This window comes from Cannabis sativa, chromosome 6, assembly GCF_029168945.1.
Source record: "Cannabis sativa cultivar Pink pepper isolate KNU-18-1 chromosome 6, ASM2916894v1, whole genome shotgun sequence".
NCBI classification, from domain to species: Eukaryota; Viridiplantae; Streptophyta; class Magnoliopsida; order Rosales; family Cannabaceae; genus Cannabis; species Cannabis sativa.
The window spans coordinates 67358668-67377211 of record NC_083606.1 but is presented as its reverse complement, the minus strand read 5'-3'; the positions used below and the strand labels follow the sequence as shown (position 1 = coordinate 67377211).

Sequence of the window (18544 nt, the reverse complement as noted above, 5' to 3'; positions counted from 1 at the left end):
AGAGAAGTGGATGCTGGTTCACAACTTCTACAACGGGTTGGTTGGTAATACTAGAACTCTAATAGATGCAGCAGCGGGCGGAGCTTTTATGAGAAAGAGTGCTAATGAGGCATATGATCTATTAGAGGAGATGGCTCTAAACAACCAGCAGTGGCCAACTGAAAGGAGTCAATCCAAGAAGGTAGGCCGGTGTGTTAGAAGTCGATGCCATCACAAAGTTAACGGCTCGAGTTGAGGCATTGACTAAAATCATTGCAGGGCAAGCTAAGCAAGCCCAAATTGTTTGTGAGTTATGTGGAGGAAGTCATCACTTTTCGGAGTGCCAAGCAGATGTGGATGATTTGCCAATGGATGAAGCTAAGGCCATTGGGAATTTTTCACAGAACAACAACAACAACAATTATGGGTTCAACCAGAATAACAACCGAAGAAATAGTGGGTTCTATCAACAAAGAAATCGTAACCAACGGTTTAATCGGCAACAAGCCTGCGGTGGAAGTTCTAGTTTGCAGACAGATTTACTGCTCCAATTCATGACTGAAACTAGATCTTCAATTAAAGACCTGCAGACTCAGATGGGCCAGCTAGCAACTCAGGTAGCAACCCGCCCTCAAGGAAATTTGCCTAGCACCACTGAAGTTAATCCTAAAGAAAACTGCAAGGCAATTACCCTGAGGAGCGGTAAGAAGTATGATGGGCCTGAGTTACCACAATCAGTTGAGGTAGATGTAGAAATAAATGCTCAACCAGTTCCGACACCAACACCGACAGCAGAGAAGGCTACTGATAGCCCAGCTCCACTTCAACAGTCTCCACCGATTAGTATTGATCATCATGTAAAGATACCCTATCCTCAGAGGCTGAGAAAGTCAAGCTTGGACAAGCAGTTCACCAAGTTTCTAGAAGTCTTCAAAAGACTTCACATTAACATTCCTTTTGCTGAAGCTCTAGAGCAGATGCCAAGTTATGTGAAGTTTATGAAGGAAATTTTGTCAAAGAAGAGGAAGATGGAAGACTATGAGACAGTGGCTCTAACTGAAGAGTGTAGCGCTATTCTACAGAAGAAACTCCCTCCAAAACTCAGAGATCCAGGGAGTTTCACTATTCCTTGTACTATTGGTAAAATTGAAGGGATAAATGCACTATGTGATTTGGGAGCCAGTATTAACTTAATGCCCTTGTCAGTGTTCAAAAGATTGCAGCTAGGTGAAGCAAAGCCAACTACTGTAACTCTTCAATTGCGGATCGATCGCTAGCTCACCCTAGAGGAGTCATTGAGGATGTGTTAGTAAAGGTGGACAAGTTCATCTTCCCAGTGATTTCATTGTTCGGATATGGAAGAAGACAAGTAATGTTCCTATCATCCCGGGGAGACCTTTCTTGGCAACGGGGAAAGCACTAATTGATGTTCGTAAAGGAGAGTTAAAGCTAAGGGTACAAGGAGATGAAGTTGTATTTAATGTACTCAAAGCAATGACCTATCCTACGGCTAGTGACAATTTGTTTTGCAATTGATGTGGTGGACCAGTTGGTGGAGACAAAGACACATGCTGAAGATCCTCTTAATCTGACTTTGGTACAAGAAGAGGTGGTAGAACAAGATGGTAAGGAAGCTTATGAATATGCTATGTGGCTCGATTCTTATGGACCGTTGAATAGAAAATATTATGAAGAGTTAGGAGTCATACCAACAAAGCCTACCCCATCTACTGAAAAGCCTCCTCAACTAGAGTTAAAAGTCCTACCAGAGCATCTCAGGTATGAATATTTGGGTGAAAATAAGACACTTCCTGTTATTGTGGCTTCTTCCCTATCTTCCGTAGAGACGAGATAAGCTATTACGGGTTCTAAGGAAGCATTCAAAAGCCATTGGATGGACTTTAGCAGATATTAAAGGGATCAGCCCTTTCAACTGTAATGCATAGAATCTTAATGGAGGAAGGAGTGAAACCAACCATTGATGCACAACGTAGATTAAATCCACCAATGAAGGAGGTTGTCAGAAAAGAAGTCTTGAAGTGGTTAGATGCAGGGGTAGCGTATCCTATTTCAGACAGTAAATGGGTGAGCCCAGTCCAAGTTGTCCCAAAGAAAGGAGGGATGACGGTGGTGAAGAATGAGAAGAATGAACTCATCCCAACCAGAACTGTCACGGGATGGAGAATTTGCATTGACTACCGAAAACTCAACAAGGCCACAAGAAAAGATCACTTTCCACTCCCATTCATTGATCAGATGTTAGACAAGTTGGCAGGACAAGAGTACTATTGTTTCCTTGATGGATACTCAGGGTATCACCAAATAGCTATAGCACCGGAGGATCAAGAGAAAACAACATTCACATGTCCATATGGTACTTTTGCTTTTCGACGAATGCCATTTGGGCTATGTAATGCTCCAGCAACATTTCAGAGGTGTATGATGGCTATATTTTCAGATTTAATAGAAAAGTGCATCGAGGTGTTCATGGATGATTTTTCAGTGTTTGGCTCATCGTTTGACCAATGTCTGAGTAACTTGGAGTTGGTTTTAGCAAGATGTGAAGACTCTAATTTGGTACTGAACTGGGAAAAGTGCCATTTCATGGTTACAGAAGGAATAGTGCTGGGACATAAAATCTCAAAAGAAGGTATTGAGGTTGACAGAGCCAAAGTATCTACAATTGAGAACTTGCCTCCTCCAATTTCAGTGAAGGGAGTTCGAAGCTTTTTGGGTCATGCCGGGTTTTATAGAAGATTTATCAAAGATTTCTCCAAAGTGGCCAAACCGCTATCCAATCTTCTTGCTAGTGGAGTACCTTTTGAATTTGGGAAAGATTGTCTTGAAGCATTCCAAATTCTCAAGGAGAAGTTAATCTCAGCACCGATTGTGACTACACCAAACTGGGAATTACCTTTTGAAATCATGTGCGATGCAAGTGATTATGCTATTGGAGCAGTCTTGGGACAACGGGTTGACAAGGTATTCAGAACCATTTATTATGCAAGCAAAACCTTGAATGATGCCCAACTAAACTACGCTACTACAGAAAAAGAGATGCTGGCCATAGTGTTTGCATGTGACAAATTTCGACCCTACTTAATTGGTAATAAAGTGATAGTGTATACAGATCATTCAGCAATCAAATACTTGATGACTAAGAAGGATGCCAAACCACGACTGATTCGATGGGTTCTTCTTTTGCAAGAATTTGATCTAGACATAAAAGACAAGAAGGGTACTGAGAACTTGGTGGCAGATCACTTGTCAAGACTAGAACTGGAAGAAAGTCAGAATACGAAAGAGGTACAAATAAATGAACAATTTCCCGATGAACAACTCTTTAGTGTGAGGGAAAGTCTGATGGTACCATGGTATGCTGATTATGTTAACTTCTTGGCTGCCAATATCACTCCTCCTGAGCTATCTCGACAACAACTAAAGAAGTTCTTTTCTGAGGTGAAACATTACTATTGGGAAGAGCCAATCCTCTACAAGCACTGTGCAGATCAGATAATAAGAAGGTGTGTGCCTGAAGAGGAGATGTACTCTATTCTTAATCACTGTCATGCTTTACCATGTGGGGGACACTTCAGTGGAACTAGAACAGCTGCCAAGGTGTTGCAAAGTGGATTCTTTTGGCCAACACTTTTCAAAGACGCTAGTACTTTTGTGAAGGCATGTGATCGTTGTCAGCGTACAGGAAACATCTCAAGGAGAAACGAAATGCCTTTGACAGGAATCTTGGAAGTAGAGTTGTTTGATGTATGGGGGATAGACTTTATGGGTCCTTTTCCTTCATCGTTTAGCAATCTATACATTTTACTAGCTGTGGATTACGTATCAAAATGGGTGGAAGCTGCAGCCACACCAGCTAATGATGGTAAAACAGTCCTTCGGTTCCTTCAAAAGAACATATTCACTCGGTTTGGAACTCCCCGAGCAATCATAAGCGATGAAGGGAGTCACTTTTGCAACAAACAATTCGAAGCACTCCTTTCGAGATATGGTGTTCGTCATAGAACAGCTCTACCTTATCATCCGCAAAGTAATGGCCAAGCTGAGATTTCTAACCGGGAAATAAAGATGATTCTGGAGAAAACGGTGCAGAGATCAAGGAAAGATTGGTCAAGAAAGTTGGATGACGCATTGTGGGCTTATAGAACAGCGTTCAAAACGCCAATAGGGATGTCACCATATCGGTTGGTGTTTGGAAAGGCGTGTAATTTACCGGTGGAACTAGAACACAAGGCGTATTGGGCAATGAAAACTTTGAACATGGATTTAAAAGCTGCTGGGCAGAGAAGACTACTACAGTTGGATGAGTTGGAAGAATTTCGAAATGAAGCTTATGAAAACGCCAAGATTTACAAGGAAAGAACTAAGAGATGGCATGACAGAAATCTAGTCAGAAAGGAGTTTCAACCTGGTCAACAAGTTCTACTCTTTAACTCAAGACTAAAGTTGTTTCCTGGTAAATTAAAATCAAGGTGGTCAGGGCCATTTACGGTGATCAAAGTGTTTCCCTACGGAGCAGTGGAACTAAAAGGTGAAAGTCCTAATACTTTCAAAGTGAATGGACAGCGATTAAAGCTCTACTTGGGAGGTCAATTTGATCAAACCAAGTCCGCCATGATTCTGGCGCCACTTTAAAGATCTCGATCAACGTCTAGCTGAGCGACGATAAAGTTAGCGCTAATTGGGAGGCAACCCAAGTGTTCTTTTGATTTAGTTGAACTCTTTTTAAGTTTACTGTTATTTTTCTTGATGTTCATTCTGTTTCGTTATTGATCAAAAACAAAAAAAAAAAAAATTTTTTTTTGGTCAGTGGCCGCGGCCATGGGATGTCTGGCCGCGGCCAGAATTGTCTTACAGAAAGTACCTTATTTTCGAGATTTCTCGCCGCGGCGAGGGGACAGGTCGCCGCGGCGAGATTGGACTTACAGAATCCCCTATATTTTTACGGATTCTCGCCGCGGCGAGGCTACAGGTCGCCGCGGCGAGATGGGTCAGTTTTTCCTTTTTAAGAGCCAAATCCCTACATTTCAAATCAAACACCACATTCAAATCCCTAACTTCTCCACGCCGAAAACACCCCTTCTCACCATTTTTCTTCATCTAATCCCATTCAAACTCCTTTTCATCAAATCTAACCATAAACTTTCATCAACAATCATCCTAAACCCTTATTTCTCACATTAAACACTATTTCCCACTCAAAATCAACCCCAAATCCCTCAAACCTCACCCAAAATTATAAAAAAACCTTATTCATCCTTTTCTTTCTCAAAAGCTTCAAGATGTCAACAATGGAGGATGATTAAAGGAACATTGTCATTGAGGTATTGATTCTAAGACTTCCACTCCAATTTTTATTGAAGAATTTGTGAATTTGTTGGATAGTTTGGATTATTTAGTGGATATTTGGGATTTTTGCTATATACATTGTTGAAATTGATTGTGTGAATAGAATTGGGTTAGATTGAAGGGGATTTAAATCCCGGGAAGTCAATTTTTAAGGGGAAGTGCTGTCAAAATTTTGAAAAATCTTGAAAGTTAGAAAAATTTGGGTGCTATGGGTCCAAAGAGGTCAAGGGTTAATGAAGAGGGAGCTTCATCATCCAACCCATCTAGGGGACGCCCTAATCTAGATAGAGTTAGGTTTACCAACATGGAGGCTCAAGAGCGGTTTTTGAAATTGAAAGATAGGGCATTCATTGAAGATAGAGGGATAGACATTGTCAACCTAAGCCAAACTGCCAACATTCCCCCTGCTTTTGCATCTATTAGGGATCAAATCCTACAGAGGCAGTGGACTAAGTTCGTAGATGTCACTGAGCGTGGTAATCAAACTCTAGCTTTGGAATTTTTAGCCAACTGGCCTGAAAGAGAAGAGGGCAAAGTTAGAGTTAGGGGGGTTAGAGTGCCTGCTACCACAGCCGCTATTCATGCCCTTTATGATCTCCAAACCTTCACTAATGAAGAACAACCCTTGAAACGACAATTTTATGAGAGAAGTACGAATTATGTGGATATTGCTGAGACTCTAGGGTATCCTGGCCTTAGGTTCCATGAGCTTAGTGGAGAACCATACCAATTGTACCGATGTGAACTCAACCCAGTGGCCAAGGCTTGGCTTTACTTTGTTAGTGCAAGGATGCTCCCCAACAAGCATTTTTCTGATGCTCAAATGGACAGACTTAAATGGGTTTACGGCATTATGAAAGGGTATAATTTGAATGTGGGGGATATTGTTCGAACGACCTTTGACATTATGGTTGAGGGATCTTCCGGTGGAGGACTTGGGTTGGCTGGAATAATCACTGATCTATGTGAGAAACATGGGGTACCACAGTACTCATATGATACAAAGGCACCGCCACAGCGACCTATTAACTTGGCGACTGTTCTGCGCTTCAAACCTCCTCATCCTCATGGTCAACCGCCAGTTCAAAGAGGTCCTCCGGCAAGAGAAGAAGAGGAACATGCGGACATCGAACCACCGCGTCTTGTTGGGCCTCTTGACCCTGCCATGCAGTACACTCACAATCAGCTGAATTATCTGATTCAGCAGAACATGCATATGCAAAATTACATGGCCCAGAGGAGTATCTTCGATGAGCAGCAGGTGGCTCAATTGAACACACTTGTCACGAGGATGAATATCGGTGTGGATGATCCAAACTATTTTCCCATGCCACCCCGTTTCAACCCTTATGACCAGCCACCGCCGCCAAACCCCTTTTAAGGGGCTCAAGTAAGTTTTTCTCACCCTGGTTTATTTTCACACATTGGGGACAATGTGCATTTTAGTTTGGGGGGGGAAACTTAATTTATTTTTTTCGCGTTTATTTGTTTTAGTTTAGTTTGTTTTAGTTTTTTTTTTAGTCTTGCGTGATAGCTAAATTGAAAGATGGATTAAATTGTTGTTATTCACTTGTGCAATGGATTGAAACATAACTGTGTGCTTGACTTGCAACTGTTTGAATTAAATTGGATGTGTGTTAGGAAGTGATTCATGTAGATTTAAAACATTTGCTATTCTCACATATCACCTCTGTTCTATTTGGTTTGTGGAATGATTGATTGAACATGGAATAGAATTTGTTTGACATACTCTCTTGAAGCGAAATCCTTGATGATTTTTGTTTGGAAAGTGATTTAGGCAAGTTTTCTTTGGAACGATTGAGCCTTTCAAGCTGCCTATGAATTTTTTTTTTACCATAGTATACCCAAAGTTGAGCCTTAGCCTGTTTGAAAAAAAATTTTCACCACTTAACTGAGCTAAATTCGTTATCTTCAACTCTTTTCACCCTGAACATATCTTATTATGCCATGAGCCTTGAAGCAAGTTTGGGGGGGAATAAGTGCTGTAAGTGAAAAAAATATAAAGTGTAGGAATGAGAGATTGAAAAAAAAAAAAATAATATTGTGTGTTGTGCCTATAAAAAAAAAATGTGTCTTCTTGAAAAAAAAGTTAAGAAAATTATGAGGTACACACATAAGAAAAATTGCAATCTCTTATTTCTGTTTTTGGGATATATGGAAAGAAAGCAAAAGAATTGTCTAGGTTTGTTTGGTATAATTGTGCTTATGGTATAGTATAGCCTAAATGACTTCTCACCTACCCATGTACCTAAGCCATGTGATGCTAACCGAAAAAGACCTATTGATTCCAAATAGAAATTTGTCAACATTAGTGGAGAGAGGTATGTCATTCAAACTTATTGATCATCTGTTAGTGGGATGTTGGAAAGTTAGAACAGTTGTGATATTGATGGAAATTGCGATGCTTTATGTTTGTATGAATTACTTACTTGTAAACTGCACATTCAACTTAGTTCTTAGAGTTGGCAAGTTGAAATTCTGGTTATTGATGGATTGAAGTTGTGCAGGTGGTGGTAACAATTAAATTGTTGGAAAGTTCAGCTATCATTGTCAGTTTTCTTAGTTTAGTCTTAGTTTACTCGGGGACGAGTAAAGAGTCAGTTTGGGGGAGTTTGTTAGACTATTTTTAGCCTATGTTTTGGATCCAATTTATGTGCATTTCTAGCTGTGTTGGGACGGAATTACGCTTGTTTTCTATGTTTTCAGGTTCTTTGGAGTAAAAGAGGTTTCGGGTGCAGAAATTCATTAAAAGACGTGCTGAGCCGAAGAAAAACTTAATTTTTGAGTTTTTGCATATCTGGCCGCGGCGATGAAGAGGCTCGCCGCGGCGAGTTACGAGATACAGAGAGTGCCTAAATTTGGCACATTCTCGCCGCGGCGAGAGGAAGCTTGGCCGCGGCGAGATCCCGTACGGACCAGGGGCATTTTCGTCCATCGAACCCTAAATTTCAATTATAAATAGAAAACTGCGATTGGAAGTCAGAGAGAGCGATTTGGAACCCTAAAACACAGCTGAGAGCGGCAGGAAGAGCATAGAGATTCAAGTGAAGATCCAGAATTCATCCACCAACAGTTCTTTTCTTTATTCCTCTTTAATTTATTTATGTTGAATATTGTCATAGGAATGGTTATGGATTTGTTTCTGAACTAAATTTCCCATTTAGGGAGGATGATGATTGTTGTTTAATGTTTTGCCTAGTTAATGTTTAATTACCATTCCTCAATTCTTGTGTGTGAAATTATCTTAATTTGTGTTTAATTTCATGTTTAAGATTGATCACCTTGTGCATGCTCTATGATCTCAATTCAAAATCTGAAAAGTGAGAATTGAGAATGCTAAAATTAAGATAATCGATGTTCTATGTGAAACGAAAGTATTTACATGACTTATGTGACGAGTAGATTATTGCTTAATGCTGATTTCATGTTAGTTTAATTAAGGAATTAATTAGATAACATGTGATTTAGAATCTAGAAGATCTGAAAGGAGCTAGGTTGTTTCATAATCTGTCATTCACTTCAAGAATAGGATAGTAATTAATCATTAACAATTTGGGTAAACAACAACAGGATTCTCCTCCCTATTGTCTCATCTTGCTCAACTTTAAACTGTGTTATTAAGTTTTCTGAATTTCTTTCATATTTTACTGTTTTTAAATCATAATTGCTTTAGAATTACCGAATAGAATCATAAGTATAATTTAGTAGTACTTAATCCAATTCCCTGTGGGATCGACCTCACCTGTGTGAGATTTACTACTTGATTGCGTATACTTGCGTAGTGTTTAAAAATATAGCAACAAAAGGGTTTGGATGAATTTATAAAATCAAATAGACAAGCAATTGATTAAGTGAACCAAAACATACACAAGTGAATGAAAAATTACTTCTGTTACTTTATTGATATTGAATAATCTGGATTACATTGAAACAGAGTTTTATATAGGTCATAAAACCCAACAATCTATAGCTTCTACTGGTGTATAGAAGTCAAGTGATGATTCCCTTCGAGCTTAGCAAATAGAAGTAAATGGATGAGCTCTTGTTTAACTGACTAATTATTAGATCACTAAACACCATTTACAGGTAGCTAAGTGTTTTAAGGGGCAAAATACATTGAGGGGTGAGAACGGTAAAGAAATCCCATCTCGATGTAGATCATCTATATAGAGGATCTTTAAATCACAATAAGATTATAACAATGGTTAAATGAGATAGTATATTGATATCGTGGAACATACAATATGCTCTATATAAGTCTGAGAGTGCAATTCTAAGTTCTAAGAGTGGATTCAACGAAGAATTAATAAGTAGGAATTTACTTGGTAAATTTGGTTCACTTATTGGAAGCTCAGCATATAGATCCATGGTCCCCATTCTAGTTGAGAACATTCTGCTTGTAAGACTCATTAATTGATTTGTGATTGATCAATTATAATTCTAAAGTTAGACTATGTCTAATTTTATGAATTTTCACTAAGCAGGGGTGAAATTGTAAAAAAAAAGAGTTTCTAGGTTTATTTATTTATTAATGGACTTTATATGTCTAATTAATAATTAAATTAAATGACAATATTATTTAATAATCTATTTTAGTTATTAAATAATTAGTTTTGGCATTTAAAAGGTTAGAATTGGAAAATTGGCGTTTTTGAGAAAATAGAGATAAAATTTGATAAAACTGCAAAATCAAGTGAGGCCCAATACAACACCATGGCCGGCCACTTATTGTGTTTTTTCAAATTAATATTTTTATTATTTTAATGCCAAATAATTCCTAACCTAAACCTAGTAGTTGCCTATAAATAGAAAGTGATTGCTCAGTCTCACAAAATGCTTTCATTAGTAATCTGACAGAAATTTCTCTCTTCAGAAAAACTGAGCCTTCCCCACTTTCTATACCTGGCGGAAACCCTCTTTCTCTTTTCTCCTTCATCTTTTTCGACCCTAGTGAAAGAGTAAGTGCCCACACACAGCAAGCAGTAACTCAATCATAGATTGGAAGACTGTGAAGGATCAAACTTGAAGAAGAAGGACATTCGGGCTCAGATCTTGATTATACTCTGCTACAGAAAGGATTCAAGGGTTAGAGATCTGAGTGGAAGGAGACATTAATTCCGCTGCATCAATGTAAGGTTTTCTTAACTTTATATGTGTTTAATTTATCGTTTTAGAAAGTTCATATTTAGGGTGTTTAAACAACATACTTGTGAGTAGATCTAAGATCCTGGTAAAATAAATTTCCAACAGAAGTGGCTGCAATGGAATGTTTGTACAAACTCATTGCAAAATCTCTACGGTGGATTGAAAAAGCAAAAGCAGGTAGATTCAGGAAGAAGGTGCTATCAGCATCTTTCGCTTGCCTTGTATACTCCATTTGGACAGCAAGGAATGAAAAGGAGCATTTGGTGGATCAACTTGTATATAGAGTAAGAGGAATAGTCAAAGATAGAGTTACTTGTCTTGGGCAAAAAAAGAGAAATAGAGAAGAAGAATTTTGGTTTGAGGCTTTGTAAAAAGAGGGAATTTCCATTAGTTGATCATTGTATAGAATATAGTTTGAGGCTATTTATGAAGTCTCTCTCTAGTTTGTAAAGTTTGTAAAAGGTTTTTTTTGGAGAAATGAAATTCAATTGGTTCATAAAAAAAAAAAAAGAAAATAATAATAATTTTAAAAAATAAAAAAGTAATTTTAGAGATATTTTTTAAATTACGTGATATTTGCGTTTTAAAAAAAAAATCTTCGAAAAATGATGTACAACATATATAATTAATAAATTGAAAAAAAAATTAAGAAAGTGGTGATAGATTTAGAATTATTATTTTTTTAAAAAATAAAATAAAAAGAATAAAAAATTAAGAAAAAAAATAAATAGAGATATATATATTTATAAAGCTAATAAAAAATTAAAAAAAATAAGAGAATTAAGTAAATAACAAATAATATTAATTAAAGAGATTTTTTTTTATATATATATATATATAGATATAGATAAGTGTAATAGGTTTAAATATTTATGAATATAATTAAATATTAAAAATAGTGAGAGAATAAATGAGAGGAGAAAAAAATAATTTTGCTACGATTTTAGAGCGTTATGACACCGTTTTATATAGATATATAGACATATTGATAATTAATAATAATAATAACAATGTAGGATTTTAAAGTGTCATGTCACGGTATTATGTATAGTGTTTTTTTTTTAAAAAAAAAAAATAATTAATTTATAAAAGATATTTTTATAAAAAATTTGTTAAAATAATAATTAAATATCATAAATATATTGATGATTGATAATAATAATAATAATAAGAAAAAAAACTTGTGGTATGGGTATTATATGTAGTGTTTTTTTAGGGCATAAAATCCCAACAGCCTGCGTTCGAGGTTGATTGTCAACCTGGGCGCTGAGCCCAACACTAGGTCAACTGGGTGCTGGGCCCTGTTTCTAAGGTCTCGGAATTATAGCTTTCTCCCCAAGTTTACTTAAATCTTTGTTGTTTCTAATGATAGAAAAAATACCCAAAACACTTTTTGGTAAACTTGATCGAAACTAGCCCAAGTTGACAATATGTCAACCTGGGCACTAGACCTAGCCCCAGGTGTCAACCTCGGCGCTTGGTCCCCCTTTTGGCCCTTCAAAAAATTTAGTTGGTCCTCAGAAATAGTTGAATCTCAATATTTTCTAAAAATGAAGATGATGCTCATGAGTATTCTTGAAAAACTCTAATTAAAATTGCCCAGGTTGACAAAATTTTAACCTGGGCGCAGGGTCAGCCCCAGGTGTCAACCTGGGCGCTGGGCCCAGTTGTCGACACCCAAAAAATGTTGTTTCTTCTACGAAAGGACCTATATCCCCATTTTTTATGAAGACAAAGAAGATAAAAAAAAAGTTAGATTGTCGATTTGATACTTGGAAGGTGTCGAGATTGACTGATTGTTAACCTAGGAGCTGGGTGCTCGGGGCCCCGAGTGGTCAAAAATAAACTTGCTCTGATTCTGATTCTGATGCATTAAGCATGTCCGTGGTATGTCTAGTTGATGTCCCAATGCATGTTTTGACTCGTTTTCACTAAGACGGTCTCGGAAACTGAAACCCAAATGTCAACCTAGGCGTCGGGTGAAACCCTAGATGCCCAGGTTGGCTTCTGAGTTGCATGTTCGTGTAATTTCAGCTCCTGGGGCTTGGATTAGTTGCTCCATGTCTTCATGGTACAAAATACTGAAAGATAGTAAGTTAGATTCAAGTTATTGAAGTCCGAACTTCCCTCCCAAGTCGACCTGCTATGACTCAGGACTACTCAACTCCAATATGTCATCTTTCTTGCCATGCGTCAAATATTGATGCCACATCATCAGGGTTACTCTTGGTGTAAATACCTCATTCACAAATGGTTCAATGTAATGCAATTTAGTAGCAGCACTAACCTAATGTTTGTCTGAACTTTGTCCATTTCTCCTGAGCAATATTGTGATTCCTCTTCATTCATCAAAGTGCTCTGGATCAAATCCATGAGCATAGAGGTGAGAGGATGCTCGAGCAGTTCCCTCATTACAATCATCTCCTTAATCAAATCATTCTTCATGCTAGATCACATCTGTAATCAAGGATCAGTAATGGCAAATCCATCATCCTGAATCTGGTTTGAAGGAAGCTCCTCTACTCGAATTTGATTTGCAGGCTTCCATGTGGTAATCTCTTCTTCTTCATCGCAGAAGGAGAGAAACCAATATTGTCTTTTTCCTATTATAATTATTTTGTTAAATTAGTCTAAAATTCGATATTGTTTGATAAGCATAATTCATATTTTAAATTTAAATTAATTATGATGGTCAATTAATTTTTGTAGTGATTAGAGCGCACTACTATAAAAGTGAGAATTCGCGATGGTCCTAAAAACTCTTGTTTTGGGGGACTGTCGCTAAAAAAATTAAGAAACTGTTTAAAACCGTCAAGAAAAATTAGTATTCCCAACGATTTATAACAATAACTGGAACATGCGATGGTTTTAATTAGAATTCGTGAATTTATTGGGCCCTTATACCTCACGGTTAAACCGTCGAGAATAAGGGCCTATTAAAAAATCGTCACCTACTTCTCGCCATATTTTCCACGTGCCCACCTACGTCTTTTCTATTTCCCACATGCCCACTTATTTCTTATCACCTATTTCTTCTCCATTTCCCACACCCTAAAATGAAAATCTTAACTCTCCAAAACCCCACCCACGCCTCCCCACCATCGCCCTCCTCTCTCATCGTCTTCCTCCCTCTCTCGATCTCCTTTTCTTCTCGTCTCTCTCGTCCATCGATCTCCACCCACCCCTCCTCCTGTCGGTCTCCCTCTCCTCTCCGTCGCATACGTCGGACCATCACCACTTCCCGTTGGTGTCTCTCTCATCTCCGTCTCATACAAACCACCACCACCTCCCGTCCGTCTGCCTCTCCAAGCTCAGTATAAATACATTTATTTATTTATATTTTTTTTTATTTATTATGTATATTTATTTTGTTATTTTATAAATTTAATGTGTTTTAAAATTAGTTGTTAATAAAATTAATTAGTTGTTTATTTTAATAGCAGAAAAATTTGTATTTTTTTCTCTTCTTATTTTTTTTTTTTACATTCGTGGTGGTTAAAAAATCGTCGCCTATAACAAGGTATAGGCGACAGTTTTAAACCGCCGGGAAGTCCACATTATCGACGGTTTTTAACTGTCGCCTATTTTGACCATTTTGCGACAGTCGTATTGGCGATGGTTATAAAAACCGACGGAAATACTTTAAACGACTGTTTAAAAACGTCAGAAAAAACTATTTTTGTAGTAGTGGCGCTATAAGCCACAAGAATTGAGAGCACTTTTACTTGGCAAAGAATATATATAGGTCCCATATATATTCTCTCTTTTTTTCCTTTACTCCTTTAATTTATTTGGTTCTTTTTAACAATAAGCATATATACTCTTCGCATACAACTTAATGTAACTACAGGTTATTTATTTATACCTTTCTTCCATACGTTTTTATTATTCCTGATCAACTTCTTTACTTATAAGTTATAACATCATTTTATTCCGAAGTGAAATTTACGCTTAATATAGAGGAGATGAGACCGTAGTTATGTCTAGTTTTGGTTCACCCGTACGTAAACTCTATCAACTCCTACCACTCTTTCCCTTGACTAATTAATATTAATATTTTTCATATATTTAGATTGAGTAATCAACTACGGTAATCAGTCTATTAGTTTCCCCAAATTAATAATGCAAACTGATATTTATTACTTTTTTTTTTATGAAAATTATATATATATATATATATATTATGTTTTTAGATGTGTGTAGCAATATTGCTTTGATTTATTGTGTTTATTTTGGTTACATGCAGCCCAACACACTTCAACAATGGATGCTGAACATTGTAGATGGCAGTTGGGCGGCTATGAAAAGATTAACAATACCAAATGTCGTATATGCAACGGTGATATTTTCGACTCTTTCTACGTCTGCTACCACTGCGACAGTTACGCCCATGCTGATTGTTACACAACAATCAAAAATCATCCTTTTCATCCTTCCGAGGAACTTATATTTCTTGCTAACGAATCCTTCATATGCAACTGTTGTCATACACAGATGAGCAACAAACCTTGTTTCACATGTAGGTATCGCCATATCTTTTTGGATGTCCATTGTGCAAGAATGCCACCTATAACGAGTGATGATTTTGATAACCAAGATCACATACAACATTTCAGTCATCCACATCCGATGCCACTTATTCTCGCAACAGAAAAAGGCGGATTAAGTCTAAGTGAATGCTTTGCTTGTCGCTTGCCATGCTTCGCGGGCAAAGCTTATTATGGTTGCAAACCCTGCAAGTATTTTTTGCATGAATCATGTGCAAAGTTGCCACTACAACTCGAAGGTGCGTCTTTTCACAAACATCACGCTTTATCCCTTCGTATTGCGAATCAAGAATTCCTTGTATGCACATTATGCTACAAGAGTGATCTTGTTTTCGCTTACGAATGTGGTCAGTGTGAATTCCACTATTGTGTGAATTGTGTCACTTGCACATCCAGGCAAACAGTAAAATATGAATATCATGATCATCCTCTTTTTTTTCTCGACAAAATTCACACTGGTCTGGTGGAATGTGATGATTATGATTCTTATTGTAAGAATCCAATTTTGGCTGAATGTGAAGAATTCAAGTATACCAATTCATCTGTATTTGGTTGTGATCAAGAATGTAATTTTAAAGTTCATTTGCTATGTGGTCCATTACCTAGCACTCTTAAATATGAATATCACATACATCCTCTTATTTTGTTTGATTTTGTTCTCAACAATGATTATGGAGACTTTTACTGTGATATTTGTGAAATGAAAAGAGATCCACGAATACGTGTATACTTTTGTGAAGATTGCAACTATGTTGCTCATGTTCACTGCCTTACAACTGAGGTATGATCTTGATCATGAATTACTTAATTGTTATAACTTATTTTCATTATTATATTCTCATTTATTTGATAATATGTGGAAATTCAAATTTAGGGAAAATCTTGTTAATATAGAACAATACAAGATATACATACAAGTATATATGTGATTAATTTCATTTTCATTGAATGTCACACTCAGATTATAAATACATTAAAGGGAGACCTTAAAGATGTAAAGTTGAAGTCAGTAGGCAATGATCTTTGGAAATTTCCTGAAGAAATGAATGGCAATTTAAGAATAGAAGATAAAGAGCAGAGCATATCATTGACTTTGAGGGATCTCATATTATTTAAATTAACTGAATCTGAGCAATCCTCTCTTGGAAGTTGCTTTTGGTGGGATGAAAAAGATGAAAATAAAGTGAGTAGAAGGAGAATGACCCCTCAACTTGAAGATAAAACAATTGATGAGGTTCTCAAATTTTCCAACTTTACAGAAGCTCAGTTCATGCACTTTATTTTCAGAGAGTTTGAGATTAACTTTGACAAGAACTTTGATGAAAAGAAGATGAAGATTGAATCAAGTGATCTAGCATTGAAAATAGTTGATTTTAAAGGTTATTTCATACCTTTAAATCTTCTTTCTGTTTTCAAAACATTACTTCACAAATATGGAGATATTGCTAAAGGGTTCAGTAAATCAAAGGCATACAAGAGCATATGCTATTTCTTGGTATGTAAAGTGATGAAAGAGATGCATACTACTTTGATCATAGACATCACCAAAGATCTTCTTCAACGTTGGTTTAACTACATCGTATTTGCAGAATTTTGGGGTTACTTTGATGTGGATTTTCTTGAGGCATCTCTAAGGGAGATCACAAGAGATTTTTTCTATCTCAAACTAACTCAAATACTTGAAGTTGACATTCCAACAATCATAAGGGGGAGGATAAAAGAGGTACAGAAGAAGATAGCTGAGGAACAAATGAAGATAGCAAAGGAACAAAACAAGATGATAGTGTATAAAAAGTTTTGTGAATCTACCTCAAAAAAAGGGTTTATGAAGGAGGGTTTGAACAAAGTGATGAAACATAAGTGGAAGGTTGCAAGCAAAGTGGGTAAGTTGCACTTGGATTGATTCTCTTATGCTTTGCATCTTCCTACTCTTTATTGATGTATTGAATTGTATTGTGTGTGATTGTGTGATGTTGAATAATTTGTAATTTATTTAATGCAAATGAAACCCTCAAAAAATCGTTCCACTATATGAAAATTTATTTATTAAATTTATGTGTGAAGACATGCATGGTCTTTTCGCATAAGGCTACCCGAAGCCAATTGGGAATTTTAGACACCAAATATTTCAATTGAACCCTGTTTTGAAAATATTTATATGTTGATACGAAAAGTAGGCATTCTAATTATCAATGAACATACGCATTAACACGACTAAGGTTTTTTGATTGCTCATGTTAAGAAAGTAAGGAAGCTTATCCGTACGCCTCGTCTAGATGAGACGAGAGACTCCCTACTCCCCTCGTGCACCTTAGGTCGCGAGAGACCCCCTCGCCTCATGCACCTTGGTTTATCAATGAACGTGATGCATTAACATGATTAAGGTTCTTGGATTTCTCATGTTAAGCAAGTAAGGAAGCTTACCCGTACGCCTAGCTAGTTCGGACGAGACGAGAGGCTCCCTACTCCCCTTGTGCACCTTGGGTCGTGAGGGACCCCCCTTACCTCATGCACCTTGGTTCAGGGAGGGCCTCCCTCCCTTCGTGCACCTTGGCCCAATGGGGTCCCCCTTGTCTCGTTCACCTTAGCCCAGCGAGGGCCTCTTTGCCTCGCAAACCATGGCCTCTAATAAGGTCTGCCCTCCCTCATCTCATCCACTGTGACCCAGCGAAGGCCTCCTCGCCTCGTACTCCACAGCTTAGTAAAGGCTTCCCTTGCACGAGGGGTCCCATTATGCGAGGACCCCATTGACCAAAGAATCTCGTTCAATATGTAACAATTATATCGCAAATGAATGAAGAAGAGCCTCATCTCCCTCTATTAGCTCCTCACTAGGGGTTCCATAATGAGGTATGCACCCTTTGCTGCATAACGAACTTTAGGATGCAAAAGCACGAAAATGTAAAGTATAAAGTCTTTCGTATAACGTACATGATAGGGACTAGCTAAAAGATCCTCCACCCCTATGCAAAGCCTGGGAAGTAGTGGATGTACAAAGGATAGTGGAGACCAAATCCACATGTATTAGTACAAACTAACACCCAACCATCACTACCTCCACTACCCACCTGCAGTGCTTATTTTGTAGGTACAAATAAGTGTATGTTTTAGCCTTTAGGACCAATTGTAACCTGGGGCCAATAGTACTACAATAAATAGGACCCTCTTTCATGAGAGAATGGGCTTTTTGAAAAAATTTATCTTGTAATCTCTACTCTAAAAGAGCATTTTATTGATCACATTTAAAAGAGCATTTGCAGGGAGAAATGAAATGAGAATTTAGTAAAACCATTTTTACAAATACTTGAAAATTCAATTGTTAGTTTAGATAGCTTCACATATGATATATACTCTAACTTGACAAATGTATAAATTTTATTATAAAAATATTATAATTGCTATTATGTTTTTTCATCATTGTATATTGGAAATCTAAATAATAAAAATGCAGGGGGAGAATCGCAATAATATTTGTAATTTCTCCC

The 18544-nt window shown here is 37.2% G+C and overlaps 1 protein-coding gene across 2 annotated transcripts; it reads left to right on the top strand.

Moving 5' to 3' along the window:
* Positions 1 to 14397: 14397 nt before the first annotated feature.
* Positions 14398 to 17089, top strand: LOC115724798 (uncharacterized). Of its 2 annotated transcripts, none has more exons than XM_061118409.1 (3): positions 14398 to 14512; positions 14759 to 15840; positions 16021 to 17089. In XM_061118409.1, the coding sequence occupies exons 2-3, from the start codon at positions 14776 to 14778 to the stop codon at positions 16960 to 16962; spliced, it is 2007 nt and encodes a 668-aa protein (XP_060974392.1). In that variant the 5' UTR covers positions 14398 to 14512; positions 14759 to 14775; the 3' UTR covers positions 16963 to 17089. The 2 variants fall into 2 exon arrangements, with proteins under 2 accessions (XP_060974392.1, XP_030510005.2); XM_030654145.2 differs by having other exon boundaries at positions 14495 to 14602.
* Positions 17090 to 18544: the final 1455 nt, after the last annotated feature.

What these genes read in the sequence shown, in the direction of transcription:
- LOC115724798 (XM_061118409.1), top strand. Translation starts at nt 14,776, where the DNA reads ATGGATGCTGAACATTGTAGATGGCAGTTGGGCGGCTATGAAAAGATT. An exon ending in TTCACTGCCTTACAACTGAG is followed by an intron (nt 15,841 to 16,020) that starts GTATGATCTTGA and finishes TGTCACACTCAG; the next exon opens with ATTATAAATACATTAAAGGG.